At 43.0% G+C, this 26,041-nt stretch overlaps 1 protein-coding gene across 1 annotated transcript in view; it reads right to left on the reverse strand.

Moving 5' to 3' along the window:
* Positions 1-26,041, reverse strand: part of LOC126249480 (uncharacterized) — a 288,417-nt gene that overhangs the window by 123,888 nt on the left and 138,488 nt on the right. The window contains exon 3 of the mRNA XM_049951132.1: positions 4,224-4,343. Coding sequence (XP_049807089.1) covers positions 4,224-4,331 — 108 coding nt within the window. The 5' untranslated portion in view covers positions 4,332-4,343. The remainder of the gene's footprint in view (positions 1-4,223; positions 4,344-26,041) is intronic.

Here is a 26,041-nt window from a genome sequence, read left to right on the forward strand (position 1 = left end):
AAATCTGTTCCGATTTAAGCGTTAGAATATATAGCACGTTTCCCTGCCATACGATAATTACAGCCCACACTGGACCAAGGTGAGTAGCTGCACTTTAATTATAATTGCCCAATATACATTTCTTTTCTGTTGCACTGAATTATAAAAGTATGTGTGTGTGGGCGCGTCTGTTTCTATTCAACTTTACTGATAAGTTAGCCTATCAAATTTGCTTGTATGTGGCATGAGAATGATATATTTTGCATAGCTTGAAAGCTTAGGGCTTGATTATCACTACTTATTGGAGTAGTCTCTGGTTTTTATCACGACAAACATCTTTCAAAAAAATGGTTCAAATGGCTCTGAGCACTATGGGACTCAACATCTTAGGTCATAAGTCCCCTAGAACTTAGAGCTACTTAAACCTAACTAACCTAAGGACATCACACACACCCATGCCCGAGGCAGGATTCGAACCTGCGACCGTAGCAGCCCCGCGGTTCCGGACTGCAGCGCCAGAACCGCACGGCCACCGCGGCCTGCAAACATCTTTCAATGCTTGAAAACAACGTGAGAGGTTTTTATGCAACAAAATAACAGCAGAAAGGATCCAGTTATCGTTGCATATTGACGACGACAGACGATGCTTCAGTTCCAATGTTTTATTAGTATTAACGTTTTCATTTGTCGCCTTCATTCCATGGACCATACAGCCCTCTCCATATACACGCCTACACCTATAGTTATAGTCTGCAAGACACATCAAGGTGTATGGCGAGGCATATTTGTGGAACGACCATCATTTCAGCCTTTCTCTTTTCCATTCGCCAGTGGTACGGGAGAAGAGCGACTCTCGATGAATCTTCGAATGAACTGCTCTGAGCCGGCCGGAGTGGCCGAGCGGTTCTAGGCGCTTCAGTCTGGAACCGCGCGACCGCTACGATCATGGATGTGTGTGATGTTCTTAGCTTAGTTAGGTTTAAGTAGTTATAAGTTCTAGAGGACTGATGAGCTCAGAAGTTGTCCCATAGTGCTCAGAGCCATTTGAACCATTTTTTGAACTGCTCTAATTTTATCATTTTCGTGAGACACATGCGGGGGAAGCACGAGGGGCGTTTTATAAGTAACGCAACATTTTTTTCTCGGCCAATTTCAGTTGAAAAGATGAGGGATTTGTTGTGAGACTTCGTGGACTATTCCCGCTTCAGCCCCTACAGTTTCATGAAATTTCGACATTCGGCGGCTATATATGTAGCTTTCGAAATGGCATATGTAACAGAGGTCGTTCCAAGCAGAGAACTGTCATTGAGTTTCTTCTGGTGGAAAAACAGAGTATCGCATATATTCATAGGCGTTTAAAGAATGTATACGGAGACCTAGCAGTAACCAAAAGCACGGTGAGTCGTTGGGAGAGGGGCCTGTCATCACCGCAGCAAGGTCTCGCAAACCCGTCCTGTCTGCCGCGTGCCGGACGGCCGCATACGGCTGCAGCGTTGGAACAACTTCAGTGCATTTGGCACCATAAAATACATTCGAACCTCTCCTTCTCCACGACAACGCAAGGCCTCACACAAGTCTGCACACCCGAGAGGAGCTCAAAGAACTTCATTGGACTGTTGTTACTCATCCACTCTGCAGCCTGGATCTCGCACCTTCCGACTTCCATCTGTTGGGCCCATGAAGGATGCAGCCGGCCGAGGTGACCGTGGGTTCTAGGCGCTACAGTCTGGAACCGCGCGACCGCTACGGTCGCAGGTTCGAATCCTGCCTCGGGCATGGGTGTGTGTGATGTCCTTAGGTTAGTTAGGTTTAAGTAGTTATAAGTTGTAGGGGACTGATGACCTCCGAAGTTAAGTCCCATAATGCTCAGAGCCATGAAGGATGCACTCCGCGGGAAGCAGTACATGGATGACGGGGAGGTTATTAATGCAGCAAGATGTCGACCAGTAGAGAGGTACCATGTGGACATACAGGCTCTCCCAGTAAGGTGGCGTGAGGCCCTCGCATTCAACGAAGATTATGCTGAAAAATAGGATTTTGTAGCCAAAAGAGAGGGAATTAATATGATGTATTGGAATCCAGACTAAACCAACCTGCTTTCAGAAAAATGTGTTCTTTTACTTATTGAACTTCTTTCGTAATATGTTTCACGACACTTCTCGGAACATGCGCTCTCGAAATTTCAATAGTTAATCTCTCCATGATACACAGATTTCATCTTTTACAGCCATCTCCACATACACCTATTCACCTTTCACATTTAATCATCTATCTCCAGTAACTTCAAGGATTTAAAACTGTCAAACACTGTAATGAACATAGTGAACGGTATTCATGTAAACAATTATTCAACATCCGTGTTTAATCCAAACATTTTTAAGTATCGAACATTATAAAAAAATATATTACACTTCTGGTTGCGAATTGTTTACGTCAGTTATTATATGAGGAAAAGAGACGGCATAACTCGGACGGTGAAGGGCAAGATTCCGCATAGACTGGCGGCTCTCCTCTTCCTGCTGCGATGTGCCTCAGAGGACTGCCGACATCACCTGCACGTTGACTGGTTCCTACCATTTCATAAAATAAATCTCTCATTTCTCAAATTCTCCAACCGAATGCTTCTTCTCATTTTGTGTAAAATTTCAATCTGTTCCTCAGTGCTGCTGATATTTCATCTCTCTTTTTGAACGTGTAATCTTAACTTCGTGTTACTGCTAGTATAGATTTCACCAGTATAGATTTCACCTCCATGCAATCTTGCAAGGATTGCGGGTAAAGACGTAACCCGCCTAGGTGATATAACTTGGAATAGACAACCAAATGTTAGAAATTAATAATTTTAAATTATTTCACGATTGCAAGAACAATCTGATGTAAATTAAAGACTAACAGTATAGAATCCAAGGATTTTTTAAATATCTGTTTAATTTGACCTCCTTGTATTCTGAACAAGCAGAAGTTTGCTTGGTTCTCTACTGACATATAGAGGATGTATGCTAGAGCAAAGGGGTAGTGAAAGTGAGACACTGCTTTGTCAGAATACATAATTTCCTGGTTTTGTGCTCAGATTTACAGTGACAGCTACATACTCTGTTCACTGTGTCATGTCTATGACTTACGTGCATATACATTAAAATTTACCTTATGTCTATTGTAAGCAGAACTAGCAAATTTTTCAAGCTTTTACTGAGGAAATTTCCTCCTTTCCTGTTGTATTTTCTGAATATGGTCATTGTGTGGCTAGATCTGTCACGCTTACAAGCGTGAAATAAAAATACTTTTACAGGAAAAATTTAGTACTAAATATAATTTTCTAGCAAAAGACGAATGACAAACTTTTTTATTCATCGAAAATCATATTGTACCATCGTCAACTGCTGTGAGCAACCTTTATTAATGGTACCAGTTTTGACTGTCATCATCAGACATCCTAATGTTTGCAATCTCAGCATCTGTTTACACATATGCATATGTCTCATTCCACTCTATATAATGTGAGAAACGCTAACTGAACCTTACAACTCAATACATAAAGGCAAAATTTTGCGCAAAAGGTCCAGTGCGTCAATGATACAATAGTAAAAGACATTAATATGATTTATGTAAAGGTTTTTTTAAATTACCGCTACCAGTCACAAACTTTGTCAACTATTGTATACTGGTGCTTACTGATGTTACATAGTCTTTTCGTAAATGCTGTGGTCATCTTTGTTCTTCTGGCGTGGCAGTCTCGTGGTGATGCGTTACGGTGTTTCCATTTCCGTGGCTCTCTTGGTCACTGTTCACAAATTGTCACTAACATAGCAGTAACTTGGAAACGCGATCACAAACAGTTCTGTAGTGCAGCATTTACGAAAAGACCATGTAACATCAGTATGACCTTATTGTAAAGTTGCTTTTGTAACGCGATTTAGCCTGAAGATGAGGTTTAACCCTCGAAACATGTCGCTAAATAAATAAGTAATACAATAGTTGATAAAGTTTGTGACTGGTAGTGGTAATTAAAAAAAAACTTTACATATTTTTTGAGACAATCAAGGTCGAAAAACAGTCAAAATGGCTTCAAATTCATTAATATGATTTTCGCAGCAGCTGATAGCGGTGTAATATGATTTTAGACAGGTTTCTGCAAGTTGTCCTGCAGCATCTTCTGCAAGTATTTCAAAATTTTTGTCGTGCACTGCAGGGAGATCGGAGATTGACAGAGAGTGTACTTAACGCCGAACGTTATTGCCGCCTACCTTGGTGTCCATCGGCGTGAGGCTGACGGACGCCACGTCCTGGCCGCCGAGCGCTAAAGAAAAGAATCCGGCGTCCAACTCGCCTTCCTGAGCCATGCTCACAAACATGGGAGAGACAGCCTGCAAAAATGATGAAAAAGGGATCACTTTAATCCTATGTATGTAAATAAAAACGTAAATGTTCGTTTATTCAAGATCGTATCCCTCCGAAAATTCTTCACCGAATTTATTGGAATTTTGATGTGTGTGTGAGTGTGTGTGTGTGTGTGTGTGTGTGTTGCTTTTATATATATACCGAATCGCAGTTTTCGGCAAAATGTTTTTAGCGTTGGTATCAACTGAGATATTGAATTAAGTACTTCTTTTTAAATGAAACCGAATACTTTTTATAACTGTAATCTACAGCTCTTGAGAAGACAATTACAGTGATATAGCGTTTGCTAATATTAACGTTGAAGCCTGTCGTAAAAATATTCTAGAAATGTCCTAGAATGTGAGATCAGGGTGGCCGGAAACGGTATTTGCGGTGCTAAGACTGCCAAGTAGGCGTCTCGGACCAGGCTGCGTACTTGTATACCATAAGGTAGGCCTGCGCTACCGGAATAAAACTTTATTTCCCCTTGAACCACCTTACGATCTAGACGCACGTTCAACTACGAATGCTGTATATGAAAATACGACATAGAGTAGAATCTAGCGTATCACAAAGCGCTCCCAGATTTACATGAACTGAAACAAAGGAATCAACTGTTCATCCTTCAAAAATAAATAGATCTTATACGCTGCAAAAAGCAACTACTGCATTAAATATCTAAATTTTAGAAGGAAGATTTGACCTCTCTTTTCCTGTACTTGGCTGTGTGCTCCTTAGAGGTAAAATACATGCTGTCGGACAACTGTCTCTATCTACACTGCTCTAAATTATATCATATGGGATGCATTCGTTGGACTAACCATTTTATTAAAATATTTTGGTGACCACCTGTACACCGCAAAATAAATATTCTTCTTAACGAAACGTCGTTTCATGCTGAACGTAAGCGCGTAATGACAGTGTTACCAGCTACGTGCAATACACGCAGTCGACTTATTTGATGCTGCAATGCAATTTCGTACACACGTAAATGAAATAAATAATTTACTAACAATGATTTGGTAACCACCCTAATCACATAACATACACTCCTGGAAATTGAAATAAGAACACCGTGAATTCATTGTCCCAGGAAGGGGAAACTTTATTGACACATTCCTGGGGTCAGATACATCACATGATCACACTGACAGAACCACAGGCACATAGACACAGGCAACAGAGCATGCACAATGTCGGCACTAGTACAGTGTATATCCACCTTTCGCAGCAATACAGGCTGCTATTCTCCCATGGAGACGATCGTAGAGATGCTGGATGTAGTCCTGTGGAACGGCTTGCCATGCCATTTCCACCTGGCGCCTCAGTTGGACCAGCGTTCGTGCTGGACGTGCAGACAGCGTGAGACGACGCTTGGCTGGCTCTGAGCACTATGGGACTCAACTGCTGAGGTCATTAGTCCCCTAGAACTTAGAACTAGTTAAACCTAACTAACCTAAGGACATCACAAACATCCATGCCCGAGGCAGGAGTCGAACCTGCGACCGTAGCGGTCTTGCGGTTCCAGACTGCAGCGCCTTTAACCGCACGGCCACTTCGGCCGGCGAGACGACGCTTCATCCAGTCCCAAACATGCTCAATGGGGGACAGATCCGGAGATCTTGCTGGCCAGGGTAGTTGACTTACACCTTCTAGAGCACGTTGGGTGGCACGGGATACATGCGGACGTGCATTGTCCTGTTGGAACAGCAAGTTCCCTTGCCGGTCTAGGAATGGTAGAACGATGGGTTCGATGACGGTTTGGATGTACCGTGCACTATTCAGTGTCCCCTCGACGATCACCAGTGGTGTACGGCCAGTGTAGGAGATAGCTCCCCACACCATGATGCCGGGTGTTGGCCCTGTGTGCCTCGGTCGTATGCAGTCCTGATTGTGGCGCTCACCTGCACGGCGCCAAACACGCATACGACCATCATTGGCACCAAGGCAGAAGCGACTCTCATCGCTGAAGACGACACGTCTCCATTCGTCCCTCCATTCACGCCTGTCGCGACACCACTGGAGGCGGGCTGCACGATGTTGGGGCGTGAGCGGAAGACGGCCTAACGGTGTGCGGGACCGTAGCCCAGCTTCATGGAGACGGTTGCGAATGGTCCTCGCCGATACCCCAGGAGCAACAGTGTCCCTAATTTGCTGGGAAGTGGCGGTGCGGTCCCCTACGGCACTGCGTAGGATCCTACGGTCTTGGCGTGCATCCGTGCGTTGCTGCGGTCCGGTCCCAGGTCGACGGGCACGTGCACCTTCCGCCGACCACTGGCGACAACATCGATGTACTGTGGAGACCTCACGCCCCACGTGTTGAGCAATTCGGCGGTACGTCCACCCGGCCTCCCGCATGCCCACTATACGCCCTCGCTCAAAGTCCGTCAACTGCACATACGGTTCACGTCCACGCTGTCGCGGCATGCTACCAGTGTTAAAGACTGCGATGGAGCTCCGTATGCCACGGCAAACTGGCTGACACTGACGGCGGCGGTGCACAAATGCTGCGCAGCTAGCGCCATTCGCCGGCCAACACCGCGGTTCCTGGTGTGTCCGCTGTGCCGTGCGTGTGATCATTGCTTGTACAGCCCTCTCGCAGTGTCCGGAGCAAGTATGGTGGGTCTGACACACCGGTGTCAATGTGTTCTTTTTTCCATTTCCAGGAGTGTAAATTATGTATTAAAAAAAATGTTTATCCTTTTCTGAAGCATCTTTTCAAACTGTTGACCACGGACTGAAAGGCACGAACGATGAACAGATGTAATTACAGTGGATGATATGGTAGAGCACTGGCGAGTTCGATGTCACGTGTCGTCTGTCATAGTTGGAGCTTCTTCATAGACCGCACCTTTGAGTGAGCCCCAAAGAAAGAAATCGAGAGGAGTCAAATCGGGAGACCTCGCAGGTTAACTGGCAACAGAATTTCGTCTTATCCAACGCCCAGAAAAGTTCTCATCCAGTATTTGCGTTCCAACACAGGACGAGTGAGCTGGACGAGCGCCGGCCGCGGTGGTCTCGCGGTTCTAGGCGCGCAGTCCGGAACCGTGCGACTGCTACGGTCGCAGGTTCGAATCCTGCCTCGGACATGGATGTGTGTGATGTCCTTAGGTTAGTTAGGTTTAAGTAGTTCTAAGTTCTTGGGGACTAATGACCACATCAGTTGAGTCCCATAGTGCTCAGAGCCATTTGAACCATTTTTGAGCTGGACGAGCGTCGTGTTGCAGACACACGCATTGTCGAATATCCAGCGGTACCTCTCGTCGTAGAACTAGCAGAATTTTCGTCAGAAAGTGTGCGTACGAATGTCAATTTAGAACGCCTGAGATGAAGTAAGGTCCCACAATGTAATTTCCAATGATGGCACAACATATGCTTACGCTCCACGGCCGTTAATGTTTCACCTGACGAAGCCAGTGTGGATTTTCGGCTGTCCAGTAGAGCACGTTATGCAAATTTACATTAGCGTCGGTAGTTTCATCGGTAAAGAGCACACGTTGGTAAAAAATAGAGTCGTCTCTCACTTGCTGAAGGGCAAACCGACAAATTCTGTACGACGTTCCAAATCACGATAGTCGAGTGCCTGATGTAGTGACAGGTGATAGGTATGGAAATTCTGCCGATGCAGGACACGAATGACTCTCGTCTGGTTGATTCCACATTCCTTGGCAATATGTCTCGTACCACTGTGCGTATTCATTATCGTCGTTGCCAGAACAGCTTCTTCGTATTCTCTGTCAGTTGCAGCCTTCTTTCTTGTCCTCTTTTTGGCGTTGAAGCAGTCTGTTCGCACTAGCGTCTTAATACTTGTGATTCGTGCAATTACCTGGCGCGTCAGACATAGGCGAGCCGCATAGATAGTCCTATACCACTGTACTGTTTTTACGGCATCTCTTTTACATTCACCGTATAAAAATAGTGCATCCAACTTTTATTCGTGTACATGTTTGCACGCAACGAATGTTGAAGCAGAAATGAACGGCCTGCAGTGCACACAAGTAAACAGACAAATGCGTTGACATTCTGACGGCGTAGCACGAGAGCTCTGCTTGGCGGTGTTTGCGCAACTAATGCCGATTCCTGCCACCGTGCTCTGAAATTTTAGGACATTTCTCGAAATTTTTTACGACAGGTTTGAGCGTCAACATTCACAAACGCTATATGACTGTGACTCTCTTCTCAAGAGCTATCGAATGCAGTTACAAAAAGTATACGGTTCCATTTAAAAGGAAAACGTACTTGCTTCAATATCCACGTTGGTACAAGCGATAAAAACGTAAGCAAAAAAAAAAAAAAAAACGTCGTGTCAAACCAAAGCTGGCTATCACAGGCGTTACCCACTGTTTGCTGTAATATGCAATGAAATATGGGAGGTAAACCTAAAGATTATGCCTCCCTTCTCCCAATGGAGGTCAACATAGAGCCGAGCCCAGCACGGAAGTGCTCTGCCAGTTCAAGACCTCAGCTACAGCAGTCAAAATCGTAGTGTAGCACTGGCGAGTAGTTTAAGTTTCAGATTAACCTATACTGTTGTAAGTGTCGAACACTGAACTGCAAGGGAACAGTCTGTTAATTAGTGCATCAGGTGATGTATTCAAGGACAAGGACAATGACAGTTGCAAAATTACCCAGAACTCCTGTGACAAAGAAATGTTTAAAGGTTAAGTAAAATTTTTATTCCTTTACGTAATAAGGCAAACTAATATTTCATGATTTACTGTTCATACGTGCCTCCTCACCGAGCAATCAGAGAGCGAACAGTTACTGTTGGACGAAAGTAGTTTTTTCTGATGACAACATACTACATATACAGAGGACAAAAGTCATGTGATAGCGATATGCATGCACATATACAGATGGTGGGAGGGTCATTTACACAAGGTATAAAACGGCAATGCTTTGTCGCAGCTGTCATTTGTTCTCAAGTGATTCATCTGAAAAGGTTTTCAACGTGATTATGGCCGCATGATGGGAATTAACGGCCTCTGAACGCGAAATGTTAGCTGGAGCTAGGTGCATGGGACATTCCGTTTCGGAAACCGTTAGAGAATTCAATAATTCGAGATCCTCTGCGTCAAGAGTATGCCGAGAATACCAAATTTCAGGCACCACCTCTCACCAAGAACAACACAATGGCCAACGGCCTTCACTTAACGACCGAAAGCCGCAGCGTTTGCGTAGAGTTGTCAGTTCTAACATGAAAACCACACATTGCATGTTGTACCACCATACAGCGAGATCTTCAGAAGTGGTGGTCCAGATTTCTGTACACACCGGTACCTCTAATACCCAGTAGCACGTCCTCTTGCATTGATGCATGCCTGCATTCATCGTGGCATACTATCCACAAGTTCATCAAGGCACTGTTGGTCCATATTGTCCCACTCCTCAACGGTGATTCAGTGTAGATCCCTCAGAGTGGTTGGTGGGTCACGTCGTCCATAAACAGCCCTTTTAAATCTATCCCAGGCATGTTCGATAGCGTTCATTTCTGGAGAACATGCTGACCGCTACAGTCGAGCGATGTTGTTATCCTGAAGGAAGTCATTCACAAGGTGCGCACGATGGGGGCGCGAATTGTCATCCATGAAGACGAATGCCTCGCCATTATGCTGCCGATATGGTCGGAGGATGGCATTCACGTATCGTACAGCCGTTACGGCGCCTTCCATGACCACCAGCGGCGTACGTCGGCTTCACATAATGCCACCCGAAAACATCAGGGAACCTGCACCTTGCTGCACTCGCTGGAAAGTTTGTCTAAGGCGTTCAGGCTGACCGGGTTGCCTCCAAACACGTCTCCGACGTTTGTCTGGTTGAAGGCATATGTGACACTCATCGGTGAAAAGAACGTGATACCAATCCTCAGCGGTCCATTCGGCATGTTGTTCGGCCCATCTGTACCGTGCTGCATGTTGTCGTGGTTGCGTAGATGGACCTCGCCATGGACGTCAGGAGTGAAGTTGCGCATCATGCAGCCTCCTGCGCACAGTTTGAGTCGTAACACGACATACTGTGGCTGCACGAATAGCATTATTCAACATGGTGGCTTTGCTATCAGGGTTCCTCCGAGCCATAATCCTTAGGTAGCAGTCATCCACTGCAGTAGTAGCGCTTGGGCGGTCTGAGCGAGGCATGTCATCGACAGTTCCTGTCTCTCTGTATCTCCTCCATGTCCCAACAACATCACTTTAGTTCACTCCGAGACGCCTGGACACTTCCCTGGTTGAGAGCCCTTCCTGGCACAAAGTAACAATGCGGACGCGATCGAACCACGGTACTGACCGTCTAGATATGGTTGAACTACAGACACCATGAGACGTGATGGAATGACTGGAACTGATCGGCTGTCGGACCCCCTCCGTCTAATAGACGCTCATGCATGCATGGATGTTTACATCTTTGGGCGGGTTTAGTGATATCTCTGAACAGTCAAAAGGACTGTCTCTGTGATACAATATTTATAGTCAACGTCTATCTTAAGGAGTTCTGGAAACTGGGGTGATGCAAAACTTTTTTTGATGTGTGTATGAATAGTAACAGAAAACGCAGCATTTGGAAAGAAACCGGCAAGGAAATGGGAGTACTGCTTACAATGTCCTTTTGTCAGATCAAACTATCTTGCATGGAATTCAGATAATCTTTCGATCTATCCCGTGTCTGGATAGCATTATTTTCGAAATTGGTCCCTATATGATTTAGGTATTATAACTCTACCTCTTTAGTCGCTTCATTGTCAACAACATTGTACCTATCTTAGAAAACTGTGTAAGACACCACAAGAGGCAAGAATCATGTTCTCTACACATTCCAGACTGAGACAGATCTCGGGACAATAAATCCTAAAATTTTGGTGCAGTATTCCAAAAGCTTTTTAGAAACTCTTCAGGCTCTGTTATGTCTGTATATGAACACTTTTTTCGATTGGTCATCAAATTTTGTATAAGGTTAAAGGTCTCATCAAATAGGCTTTTAATGGAAAAACTTCCTCGCCACGTGAGGCAGTCGGAGTCTCGAGACTGGTTATCCTTTGGGCTTGGCATATTCAAAGTATTTCTTTCCAGTTTTGTTGCTAAATTTGATCGTGAGAAGATCCTCAGATCGCTATTCTTTCCTAGGCCACCAGCGTTCACATATATAAATTTATAGTCTCCTTCCTGACATAACTAAGAAATTATTATCACAGGGATGTTACTTTCATCCATTTTTCTCGGAGGTTGCCTAACGACTTCCATATAAAATTTGTTACGTATTGTAGCACCGCTGCAGTTCAAACGCGGTGTACTAATAGACACGCATCGTGCGGCACCACTCTGCTCCACTGAAGTTCTGCTCAGTGTGGTCTTAACTTTAAAGCGCAGGGACACCTACTTCCGACGGCACTTTGTCACTACGTTAGGTGCGCTTCTGGGTCTGTATCCACTCCAACTACGGTCCATTTCTACTATAGGGATCCATTAGATTCTAGGTGAGCCGATCTTATCCAGTTGACGATGGTCATTACCGAATTTTATACACGCAAGTATGTTCAACTAACCGTATGCGTTGTTGTGCGAAATCCAGTTAGCACTTCTCCCGTTTACTGGTGAGTTACATTTTTATTCTCACCCTGGAGCTACTGACCTCTATAACTGCGATTCTTTTGACTTATTATTTTAATTACTGTAACAACTGGCACCTGTTTCCTGAATTATCGCATTCTTTTATTACAGGAACTTCCACACCCACATTTTCTCATCTTATGGATTTTATTTAGGACGCCCACCATCCGTGTTTAACAGCCTTTTAGTTTGATGACAACCGTTGATGGATCACTAACTTTCGTTTATAGCAACACCTTGGAACATCGCAGTTCTCATCAGGCATTAAGTCATGACTTGTAGGTAATGAATGTGAAAATTGACGATCAACAGTACCATATAATACTGCCTCCGTAACAAAAGTTTAACAGTAACTATATGGAAAAGCACTTGTGGTGAAAGCTTATCAAGTTTCTTTATATTCATCTACGATTTTTATTATATAAAAATTGTAATTCCTTTATACAATAATGCATCTGAGGATGCAACTTTAAGGAGCGAAACCAGTCGTTGGTCTTTGAATGAACTACATTAAATAACTAATGCAGTCATACGGACTTTCATTCGTTCTAATCTGAATTGGCTAATAACAACTTTTGTAATATTACAGTATGAATGTTCCAATTCAATCAGTCATTAACTGCATTAAATGTCCTACAAAAGGTTCGGTTCATTTTTTTTTTTGGTAGGACTAATAGTTTGCACGTGGCGAGCGAGAGAATATGAAAATTCATGCAGGTGCCGTTTGAAGGCCAGATACAACACTTCGGGTTGTATAAAACATCAGCATGGGCAGCTGAATCACCCTGTATAACATCATTTCCAAAATACAAAACTAAAAGTTACGTGAAGCATATTTTATGACTGCATTTACAAGTCGTTCTGAGTTCTTTCTCCTTACAGTGACAGGTTACTCGACTTCGTCTCAACATCAGCTTAATTAGTGCCTGTATGAAGTAAGTGACGAAATCTGTATTTCAGTTTTAAGAATCAATCATGTGTAAATCTTATAATGTCTTAACAATATCAGATATTAGTGGATGATTAATGCAGTTTTACTAAGATAACAGAAAAAGCTGAAACACAACAGATCCCAACTGAGACCACAGTATCTACCTGTAATGGAGCTGTACACTGAGATAACAGATGTCATGGGATACCTCCTTTGACCGGTGTAGTGCAGTATCTCTACGCGGCATGGATTCAACACGTTGTCGGAAGTCCCCTCAAGAAATACTGAGCCATGTTGCCTCTATAGCAGTCCTAATTGCAAAAGTGTTGTGGGTGCAGGATTTTGTGTACGAACTAACCTCTCGATTATGTCCCATAAATGGGATTCATGCCGAGCTATCTGGGTGGCCATGTCATTCAGCCGGCCGAAGTGGCCGTGCGGTTAAAGGCGCTGCAGTCTGGAACCGCAAGACCGCTACGGTCGCAGGTTCGAATCCTGCCTCGGGCATGGATGTTTGTGATGTCCTTAGGTTAGTTAGGTTTAACTAGTTCTAAGTTCTAGGGGACTAATGACCTCAGCAGTTGAGTCCCATAGTGCTCAGAGCCAGCCATGTCATTCACTCGAATTGTTCAAAATGTTCATCAAAGCAGTCGCGATCAGTTGTGGAACGGTGACATAGCACATCGTTGTTTGGGAACATGAAGTCCACGAATGGCTGCAAATGGTCTCCAAGCAGCCGAACATAGGCACTACCAGTCAATGAACCGTTCCATTCCATGTAAACACATCGCACACCATTATGGCGCCGCCGGGAGCTTGCACAGTGGCTTGTTGACTACGTGGGTCCATGGCTTCATGGAGACTGCACTACATTCGAACCCTACAATCAGCTCATATTAATTAAATCGGGACTCATCTGACCAGGGCACGGTTTTCGAGTCGTCTAGGGTCCAATCGATATCTCCTCGAGCCCAGGTTATTGCAAGCGCTATCGTGCTGTTAATAAAGGCAGTCGCGTCGGTCGTCTGTTGCCGCAGCCCATTAAGTCAAATTTCGCCGCACTGTCCTAACGGATACGTTTGTCGTACATCCCATGTTGGTTTCTGCAGTTATATCGCGCAATGTTGCTTGTCTGTTAGCACTGACAAATCTACGCAAATGCCACTGCTCTTGGTCGTTAAGTGAAGGTCGTCGGCCAGTGCGTTGTCTTTGGTGACAGGTAATGCCAGAAATTTGGTCGGCACACTCTTGTCACCGTGGATTTCGGAATATTGAATTCCCTAACGATTTCCGAAATGGAATGTCCCATGTATCTACCCCCAACTACCTTTCCACGTTCATAGTCTGTTAATATCCATCGTGCGGCCATAATCGCGTTGGAAACCTTTTCACATGAATCACTTGACTATAAATGACAATTCCGCCAAAGCACTGCCCTTTTATATCTTGTGTACGTGACATTACCACCATTTGTATATGTAGATATAGCTATGACGTGACTTTTGTCAGTTCAGCGTGTGTGACAGTGAGACGAAAGAAGTCTGTTAAACTGCTTATTTCAGGGGAGTAAAATCTAGAATCAGATTTTGTCACCTCTGCATCGCAGTAAGTCCTGACAGTTGCTAGATTCTCTCTCGCCACAATTCCGATCCGATTGCATGGTTCAAAAATGGCTCTGAGCATTATGGGACTTAACTTCTGAGGTCATCAGTCCCCTAGAACTTGGAACTACTTAAACCTAACTAACCTAAGGACATCACACACATCCATTCCCGAGGCAGGATTCGAGCCTGCGACCGCCGGCCGGTGTGGCCGAGCGGTTCTAGGCGCTTCAGTCTGGAACCGCGCGACCGCTACGGTCGCAGGTTCGAATCCGGCCTCGGGCATGGATGTGTAATGTCCTTAGGTTAATTAGGTTTAATTAGTTCTAAGTTCTAGGGGACTGATGACCTCAGATGTTAAGTCCCATAGTGCTCAGAGCCATTTGAGCCGAACCTGCGACCGCAGCGGTCGCGCGGTTTCTGACTGTAGCGCTTAGAACCGCTCGGTCACTAAGGCCGGCCCGATTGCATGAGTTTGGTCTTTGTCGGGTCTTACAGCACATCTCGGCAGGTAACTCAACGCGTGATACGTTGCGTACAACATAAAAGATTTAAGTTTCAGCATTTCATATGAGTCATATGTACCAGCATCCAATATTTTCGATATCACGGCCCCAGTTGCCCATATTACCTATAAATTTTACTAAATTAATGTCCCCTGCCGAGTATTTTTGTCTGTATGTGAAGTTTAATCTTAGGAACTACTGTAGAGATTTTGATACAGTTTTGGATAATTGATAGAATGATTAACAAGGATGGTTTGTGTTCATAATTATTTAAATATATCGTCCAAATTAGCTGAACTATGATGATTTTAAGTCGCCCACCACGTTTTTCTATCTGTTTGCAGTCAGACTATGGATGTAATGAGAGTTATGTGCGGTTCCAGATATGTACTGATGGAATAATTTATATGTTACATCTGTTGCGGTATGTTGCATAGAGGTATTCCGTATGTTGCTTGATAGTTACTACGTAGAAAAATCGGCCAGTAGCAAATAAAGGGAAAAATTTTGCAGTCTATTATGGACAATGTTTTACTCTGAGAAATGATACAGTTTTAGCTAATAGATACATTGACGAGAAAGGTTTGTGCGTACAAACTATTGGCAGCACATAAGACAAGTCGTCCAGCTGTAGACACTTCTTGCTACCATGCGAAGCTGTACAGTGTCGCTGGTTCCATACTAATATGAAAGAACGAAGGGTGGTGTAGTTCTTGTATTGAAACATTAGTACAATTCATGTTACTTTTTGTCACATGAATATAAAGACAAGAAGCCTGAGTTCTGATAGCTGTCGAAGTAACTTCTGCTTAGAAGTGGTTTCGTAAATGAGTTACAGTCATAAGTAAGTGATGGGTGTTTTGTTCTACCGATGGTTCAAAATGGTTCAAATGGCTCTAAGCACTATGGGACTTAACATCTGAGGTCATCAGTCCCCTAGAACTTAGAACTACTTAAACCTAACCAACCTAAGGACATCACACACATCCATGCCCGAGGTAGGATTCGAACCTGCGACCGTAGTGGTCGCGCGGTTCCAGACTGTAGCGTCTAGAACCGCTCGGCCACCCCGGCCGGCGTTCTACCGATGATGAGGTAGCAGTGAACCCGATGATCGCTATTACAAATTCTCAGGTGAAACTGTTTTCAACGCTGTAACTTGAATTCGGGTGATCTTGTCAACCTACAGTCGTGAAGTCACATAGTTTTTTTGGTTGGGGAACCCAGAGAGTCATGTGCACCGACTGACTCGAGATGGTCTGCTTCTTTTTAACCCTAAGTGAAGCATGAACGTTCTCTTAAGTGTAACTACTCACTTTCAGTGGCTGTGACGATTGCGTTATAGGGTTCTTTCAGGATTTCTTTCCGTTTCCTTTGCGGACGGAGTGTGGGAAGATCAACTGCTTGTATATATCTGTGTGACGATTTATCTGCCTAATTGTAGCTGCACAATCTCTATGGTGTTTAAAAAAGTCTCACATATTCCCATGTTAGGTAGTATTGGTTAAAACTACAAGAAAATTTCATATAAATGTATTCGCGGAAACCAATACCAGATCAGATATGGGCCGCACTATCCTCTCATTCTGATCTGTCTGTTATGTAGAAGTTACACTATAGGCATTGCTGCAGATGATTATCAAGCATCCTGACACATCAGTCAGTCTTACTTCGCCTTCTTTCGAATACACGTAGCTCCATTTGGATTGCATCACATGCAATGGTCGCATGCTCCGGTAATGTCTGGATACTGTTGATGTGTTGGGCATACTCTAATACCTTTAAACGTCCCCATAGGCAGAAATTCATCAGATTCATGTATGATCAAGGGGGATTCCATGCCACCAGGCCTCCTCACCTATTCACCTCCCATGACACGTTGTGATGAGACACTGTCGTACGATCTATAGAAAATGGAGTTGTGCCCAATCGCACATGAACCAAAGTCATCGTCTTTTTGCAAGGGTAACGCTTTCTGCAATGGTAAATCATTATGTAGCAACTGGTAAAGCACAGCACCTGTTAATCCCTTTGAAAAAGTGTATGACGTTATGAGTCTTTTACCAACAATTCCTGCTCATACACTGAATGCAATCCCGATTACTCACCCCAATGACTGCTCGAGGGTTTGTATCTGCCACACGAACACATTTTGGTAATACACTACGCCATATCTTGTGATGGTCTACAACACCGAATACCATGTAATGCTTGTCACAAGTAAAATGGCTAATATCTGAGCACGTACTGGTTTCTGACTTTTGGTCTGGAACTTTTCTTCTAGTTTTGACCAATATTACCACCAGAAGGAATATGTGACACTTTTGTTAACACCCTTTATTTATGTAGTGAGCTGAAAATATTCGCAGTTTCTGCTCCGAAAATTCATAAAATTTTATAAGCAAGTGCTTGGTAGATTTAACGTGTCTTTCTTTGAGTACTTGCGAATCAAAATTCTTTAAAATTCCTGTTTCCCTCTCTCGGTAGTCTAACAACCCTCTGATTGTTCGCCCCTCCATTCTTTGAATACACTCAATATTGCCCAAGCAGCATGGCTGGGCCAGTTCAGTTGCAGTCTGCATTGTTGCCAGATTTCTGCACTTCAATGCCCCTATAACATAATGCAGTGTTGCAAGATTTTGCCCCCCTTCCCTCCACCCATTCACTGCTGCAGGCCAATTGCCCTATGTATAAAATGGCGGGAAATTCAAAAATTAGTGGTTAATTCAAAATAACCCCTAATCCTCTGATGTCATTGTGGAAGTAGAGTACTTACCCTAAGTTTGGAATGGTGGGAAAATAAAAAATGGGAAACTGTCTGACTGGTTGAAAATCTAAGACGGCAGACCCAGGAATACTTGTGCAGCCCAGATGTTTGTCAGATTTACTGGGTTTTTCCCATCCCTATTATGTCACAAACCAAGATGGTGGATCCTGGGCTATTAGTTCCTAAGGTAACAATGATTTTGGCAGCAGGTACATCTTGATATGGTGGAAACCTGATCTTGATGTAAACAAAATGTTAAGCTCCAATCACTCCTCCAACAAACCGAAAGCAATCTAATGTCCAGCTTATGATGGCATTTTAAGTGATTATTAAGCGATTCCTCACATAAACTGTGTTTCACGTTATACTTAAGGCATCTAATAATTCCAGGAGATTTTTAAATGGTGACAATTGATGAGTTTGCAGGTGTGGCCCATATGCGAAAGGATTTAATGGTCATACTCGATTTGCAGGGTAGTCGGACTTATATTTGTGAGCTACCACTCTTCTTCAGACATTCTAAATAATATCCTGACAGATACCGGTATCATTCCTCCACAAGGGTACTTGTGTAGGAGGTTCAAATGGTCCAAATGGCTCTGAGCACCATGGGACTTAACATCTGAGGTCATCAGTCCCCTAGAACGTAGAGCTACTTAAACCTAACTAACCTAAGGACATCAGACACATCCATGCCCGAGGCAGGATTCGAACCTGCGACCGTAGCGGTGACGCGGTTCCAGACTGTAGCGCCTAGAACCGCTCGGCCACACAGGCCGGCTTGTAGAAGGTCTTTTGCTAGTCACAGTAGTGAGTATCAGGAGGTGTGATGTGGAAGGAAAATGCATCTTGACTTTGAGAAATTCTATGAGCCTGGTAGGTTGCAGGACATTGAAATATGTTGAACTGTAGCAACATATTTCCGACAGTCATTGTGATGGGGAGTTTGATTTTATGTAGGCTTCTCTGAAATATTTTGGACGAAGTTCAGATTTTGAGTATACACTGCTGGAAAAAAATTAGTGCACCTGTGCTGATGAGGGTTTCAACATCATCCGCCAACAGGTAGCGTAGTGGCAGAGCTCTCTCCGTGTCAACCCTTTAATAGGGAATGCCCACAGCCATCAAACAATGAAAATTATAATAAATTACCTAGTACACCACTACGTTACAGCCAAATTAACTTGATGCCTGAAAGTGTTCAGTGCAGATACTAGAGGCCTCATAGCTTCAATATAGTGGTACCTTATTGGATCTTTTTTTCCTGAGGTCACACTACTGTCACAGTTGTAGGATCTGTTCATAGCTCAAAAACATTCCATAGATGGTCATACTACTGCGCTGCTTCCTGGACTCGGGTAGGTGCGCCGGCCTCGGATCGAATCTGCACGGCGGATTAACTACGAGGGCCGTTGTGCTGGCCAGCCTGGATGTGGTTTTTAGGCGGTTTTCCACATCCCCCTGGGTAAATAATGGGCTAGTTCCCACGTCCAGCCTCAGGTACACGACTCGCAGACCTTTGAAACACTTTCTCACTATTTCATGATTTACACTAGACGCAGACAGCTGGGGTATACTGATTACTGATTCCATCCTGGGGAGGGGGGGGGGGACGAGGGTTACAGGGTGGCGGCGGCAGGAAGGGCATCAGGCCACCCCTTCACATTAACCTTGCCAAATCCGATTGTAACCATGCCAAACCTGCGAAAACTGCAGGACACAGGCTCAAGCAAAAGAAGAAGAAGAAGAAGTTGGTTAACTGAGACAGAAGCCAACAGGCAGTTTATCTATTTCAGACGATAAATGGACATTCAGTTACATCTACATGCATATCCTGCAAGCCACCATATGATGCGAGGCGAAGGCTACCTTATACTACTACTTGTCATTCCCTTTCCTCTTCCAGTCATAAACAGAGCGAGGGAAAAACGACTATCTGTATGCCTCTGATTTAGCTCTCTTATCTTCATGGTCCTTATGAGAAATTTTGGTTCTCTAAATTTGCAAAAAGAACATTTGAGTTCATGAAGCATCCCCATACAATTCACTTCGATCTGTTGACAGTCAGGTGATAAGCAGTATTGAACAACAGCATTCTGAGACGACTTAACTGAGGCTCAATGAGCGGTACGGAAATTGGATATAGAGGAAACGCAAGGTCTGAAAGTAGTTCTATATGCTGACTTGGTTTCCACTCCATCGTCTTGGGAGCTGCATCATGGAGTGTGTCAACATTCTGACTTGTTTTCTGCTGCAACTCCCCAGATGTATCAGACACCACATTATCTACATCAGGAAGCTGTCATGCTGAGGGAGCAATGAAAGAAAATCAGGGAAACTCACATACACAATGAATAATAATAATAAACAATGAAAGAGAGGAATGAGCATGTGCAAGTCTGTTTTTTCTGTCTGGAGGTGAGGTGATGACTTTGTGATGACATTTCGTGATGATGATCGGCCTTTAACTATGGTGTACAGTGTTGTGGTATGGGAAACTGGAACAGCTATTTTGGATTGATAATGCTGCAGGCTGCATTCACATGTCTAGGTCAATCATCTTCAATTGCCGTCTTGGATTCTGACATCGTCGGTGACATACTGGATCCCCATCTTGGACTGTAATGTCATTTGTCCACCATCTTGGATAACCATCTCGAATTTCAAACTTAATGGTCATCTTGTATTCTATACTTAGTACAACTGACGTACTTCTGTTGTGAAAGTCCCACAGGGTACACAAAATCTAACAGTCATGCAGACTACTTTAGCAGTGGAATGTTTTTGACTATAAACAGAATGGAACCATTACACAATATGATGTCAAGCAAAAAATACAGTAGTATACAACTATCTTACAACAGCACTGAACACTTGTGAAAGCTGTGACGTTACATCTATTAATAGTCCCATATCAGCACGATCGGTATGTGACTGAAGCAGAACTTGTATTGGCCATGTTGTGTTGGGTCTGTGGTCTGCCTTCAAGCTCTGGTGGAACTCTACTGCTTGCAGGCGTTCAGTGAATTTTGCTGTAACATAGAAGTGTATTTGGTAATTTGCTACAATTTTCATTGTATTCTGGGGTGTTTGATTACAATTTCATTGTAATGTGGATACTTTGTCACAAATTTGACTTTAACATGGATAATTTGTTAGAAGTCACTATCAAATTGGGTAATTTGTTAGAATTTTTGCTGTAACATGGAGTAATTTGTTATAGTTTCACGGTAACATAGGGGTATTCCTTATAATTTTTCTTGTGACTTGTAGCAGTTAGCTACAATTTTGCTGTAACATGGGATAACAAGTTATAATCTCACTTTAATGTACAGAAATTAGTTAAAAGTTCTCTGTAACATGGGACAGTTTGTTACAACTTTTGCTGTAACATGAGGTAATGTATACAATTTCACTGTAACATGGAAAAAATGGTTCAAATGGCTCTAAACACTATGGGACTTAACATCTGAGGTCACCAGTCCCCTAGAACTTAGAACTACTTAAACCTAACTAACCTAAGAACATCACACACATCCATGCCCGAGGCAGGATTCGAACCTGCGACCGTAGCATCAGCGCGGTTCCGGACTGAAGCGCCTAGAACCGCGCGATCACAACGGCCGGCTAACATGGACAATTTGTATCAATTATTTCTGCAATGGAGGCATTTTATTACTATTCCATTGTCGCATGAAAATGTAAGGCATTAAGTGCTATGTAGTTTCCATTGGTCAATGTACAAATTGTTCGATTTACTGCCATATTTCAGTTTCATATAAAATATTCAGAGTCCAAACTTCATCCGAAATATTTCCGAGTAGCCTTCATAAAATCAGACCCCCCACAACATTGAATAATTCTATAGTTGACAAACGTCAAAAATATTTCACTACAATCGAACATATTTCAATGTCTTACAACATTGGAAGGTTGTGTAACTTCTCCAAGTCTGCACACAGTGTCATTTCACATCACATGTGCTGACACTCACTACCATGACAAGCCCCTGTAACCATTTAGATAAATGCTGAAAATGTTGGATGTGTAATGTATCACATAAGACAGTTAAAGTGAAAAATGGCTTCAAAATCACTAGTAATACAGTCCTGAACTGGACATTAGATAGGTTTCTGTTTACAGGATAGATGATTGGAGTTTAACGTATCGTCTATATCAATATCAAATTTCCGTCACTCCAAGGCATACTAGCTATGAAAATAAGTGTTACATTAGAGCAGATTAGGTGTACTTTTCATCCAAACACAGCCACAATGAGGAGATCCTCCAGGATGTAGAACATATCAGAAAAACAAGAATACACATTAATTATTTACAAACAAAAAACAAATATACTAATAGTTAAATAATATACTGTCATCCACCAAACAAGTGTGTGATCATTACAATGTAGCTAGTTGAGTGTCTATAGTATGAATCTACTACTACTCCAGTTAGTTGGGAACCTATTTGAATCTGTGGTATAAATCTACTGTTACTGCCTTAAAGCATTCGCCAAGGGATCTACTGTTTAGGACTATGGAATGTGTGTACTACTACAATAACCACTACAGTGTATGCCACGTAACTTGGCGGGTGTCTGGATACTTTGCGCAGCCGGAAGTTGGTAGTGGCGGGGGAGCCACCTGTTCCATGTAGCCAGACTGTGAGTTAACTGCGCACCATTCAGCAATCGCCAACTGACTGCTTGTCACCTTTCTTGTGCGCGTACGTAACGTTAATAGTCGGCACACACACAAGAAAGGTGACAAGCGCAATGATTTACGCCTTTCTAAGGATGTCCATGTCATCAAACTATGTGCTTTTAAAATGTGGTACTGTATAATATGTGTAACGTAGAAAAATAACAACGCGTTGTAATAGGATGGACAGTGACAACAGTAATAGACATATTTGTATTGTCTGTCATTTACGTCGATCAGTGCAAGAAAATACCATGATAAGTAATTTGAAAAAATCACGGCGCATTTATTTATCTTTCCCGTTCGGAAAATACGTGCATCTTGCGATGTCTTGCAAAATAAAATTTAAAAGGAAGAAGAAAAGGAACATAGCAAAAAATGTATATTTACTGACACATCCTGGACTAGCAGTGGCTTTTGACTATCCTCAAACAATTTTTATGACTCTCATAAAATGTTTTGTAATATGTGTGATTAATGGGAAAAACTGCAGCTCATTTACGATTATTAATCTCTCCCTTTCGAACTTAAAAATTACGTTGACCTTTTGATGGCTAGAAAACTGCAGTTACAATTATTTATTTGGAGTTGTAGAATTAATATTTGCACATATAAAATCATTACCTGTCATTTTTAAGTGATTTCAGAAAACTTCTGAGCGATCTACATGTACAGTATCTTTTCGGCAAGCTGCTGAAACAATCGTATTTCATAAAATATAAGAAACGTCTGCCATGCATTAAAAATCATTATTTAAGAAACAACAGAGTTTTCTCTTTCTCGACATCTGACTTTTATCGAATAACTTTTAGTTGACATCGAAATTGTTTCTATTGAATATACGAGTTATTCCCAACACAATATAAAACACGTAGCAGTTTTGCGCCCTAAAACCATAACAATATAAAACAAGTTTTCACTCGCTGTTTGTTAGGGGTAATCTAACGGTAAACAAGGACAGATTTCGAAAAGCTTTCCAACACAAATTTTCGAAGAAGATGCTAGAATATTTAATCACTGACATAATTGACGTATCATGTGGAATGAGCGAATAATACTCTTTCAAAAATGAAGACAGCAATCACACTAGCATAAATACAAAACAAATTTTACACATTTGTACGGCTAGGAGTCTAAGCAGAGTCCACAACAAAATCGACGTGTTGTTGAAGACAAAAGATGAACTTTGAACAAAGTCCACACCGAAACTGCATAAGGAATAAAAATCTGTTGATCAGTCCGTTACCCAGCCAAGCAAATCTAGTCTCAAGTTACATAATATAGACTTAGCTTGTCCGATATATTTTTGAATGCAGTAATAAGCAGTATTGACACAGTTAATCCAAAACATCGCCTTCGCCCTTGTTTTCTGATTCAGACGAATCGGAATCGTTATGAACGGCTCCATCGCCTAGTCTCTGTCTATTGCCATTTTTAAAATCTTCTTCATGCAATGTTTCTGAATATCTCACACAGTTTTCCGACGCAGAGATGGTTACATTGTTCACTGCCTCATGGGTGAATTTTTCGATGTCAGCCTATTTATTACTGCGATATGAGCATTAACTTGCATCCATACCAGCTCAATGGGATTGTAGTGGCAGTGGTATGGTGGTAACCCGATTACTCGGTGACCATAATGTCTCGCAAGTTCATCTCTCTCGTAAGTGCAATATTTAGACTTGTGTGCATTTATGAGCATGAGTAACTCGGCCCTAGTCTGTGACGCAGTGTTAGAAATTCCATTAGATGCCAATCATGAAATAATTTCATCCTTTCTGGTATTTGAAGTAGGACCCTTACTCACTAGCACAGGGTGCACAATTGCATTATCCATGACAATAACAGAATTTTCCGCAAAGTTCGGAAGTAGTTGTTTCACAAACCACTGTTTGAAGACAGCGTAAGTCATTTCAGATTGGTGGTCATCTTAATGCTTCGACTTTGATGCTTTAAATGTTAATTTATTTTCTAGTATGTAACCTGTCTCTGTAGAACAAGCGTGAAGCTCAATAAGGCGCCTCCCTTTGCCCACAGGAGCTTTCAGGCCTCCAAAATCATCACTTATCCTCCAGAAAATTGGTTGTGAATAATTCTGATTCACATAAGTTGCATCGAGGTAATAAATACGCGATTTTTCGGCTTGTTTTATCTCATGCATTGATCTCAAGTACACAGTTCTTGCTGCCATAGTGTCATTTCTCTCCAAAAGCAGTTTTCTTCCATCACTAGTCCTTCTGTATTTAAATCCCATTTCCCTTAATACTCTGAGTATGGTAGATTTGCTGCCGTTGAAATTACCAGCTTCTTTCATGTATGAACATAGTTTGTCTGCCGTTCAAATATTTTGCTCCGTAATACATTCTCACTGAAATGGTCGAGCTCACTTACAAATTTCTTTCGATTTCTGTGCTTGCCAGCCTACTGAAAAATAGGTGACCCGATCTCTTTAGCAGATGTGTTGGCTTCACTCGCGATGTGCTGAACAGTCCTCAACCTGATACCTCAGTTGATCGTTCTTGGCACTTGGCTACACCAGGAGACTGTTTGTGATCAGACGTGGATGCCGCTTGACTCCCATCCAAAAAACTGATACGTGCGAAACGCTATTTCTCTCGCCTGCTTGTCTAACACTGGGTGATATTTGTTTTTGCCACTTATAATGATCAGATTGCTTCGAAATAACTCTCGAAAGAACACAACGCAGAATGATGAAACCAGTCGTAAACTCACTCCGCACAGTACGAAGGAAATTCGAGCGCAAGCTGCAGCAGACGGATTGCTATTGGTTAGCACGTCATGTGACGTATCCGTGCTTTGTGCATCCAGGCCCCCACACCGAGGTACACTTTTTGACATAAAACTCGACCGGCGGCCAGCCGCTGCAGAGGCTAAGTCCGCGCCGATCGCGACATGGGACAAATAAACTGACCAACTCCCTAATTCTCTAAGTCCAGCTATCTGCACAATCTGGCAACACTGTAGACTGCGGCACTTCCTGGAGGAAGTTTTGTCCCATGTTAGACAAAACGTAGACTGCATACTACCGTGGTCTAGCGGTAGCATCCGTTGTGTCTGTCTACAGTGTCTGTGGATCGAGACCAGCTGGTGCAGAAAATTTTTATAGCCTCTTCTCTCTGAATGCTGAAGACGTGAATGTAATGGTAGCGCACATTCAATCTATTCCACTTTCTGACACGCCGATAACAAAATTTTATCCAGTAACCATTTTGCGGCATATTTCTTGCAGACTGTCGTCCTCTGATCGCCGTATTGGCAAAGCTCCGGGATCCATTTGCTGGCTACTGGCAGCGGCCGTGGCGACAGCACCGCCCCTGCGCTCCCCCGTTCTGTATCGAAAGCGCCTGCTACCGCTCATCGCTTTTGATCATTTAAAACGCTTTATTATTAAATGTTGCTCCACAGAAAATTTCTACGATTTCCATTGTCGCTCGAAAGCAACGGAGACAGACGCTCTGATTAGTAGATGGGTACTGTATTACATTGACCGTCAAAAGCTGAGTATGGCCCGAAATTAATTTTATAGACTGGGACGAAATCAAACCACCTCACTAC

This window comes from Schistocerca nitens, chromosome 3 (assembly GCF_023898315.1).
Source record: "Schistocerca nitens isolate TAMUIC-IGC-003100 chromosome 3, iqSchNite1.1, whole genome shotgun sequence".
Classification (NCBI taxonomy): Eukaryota; Metazoa; Arthropoda; class Insecta; order Orthoptera; family Acrididae; genus Schistocerca; species Schistocerca nitens.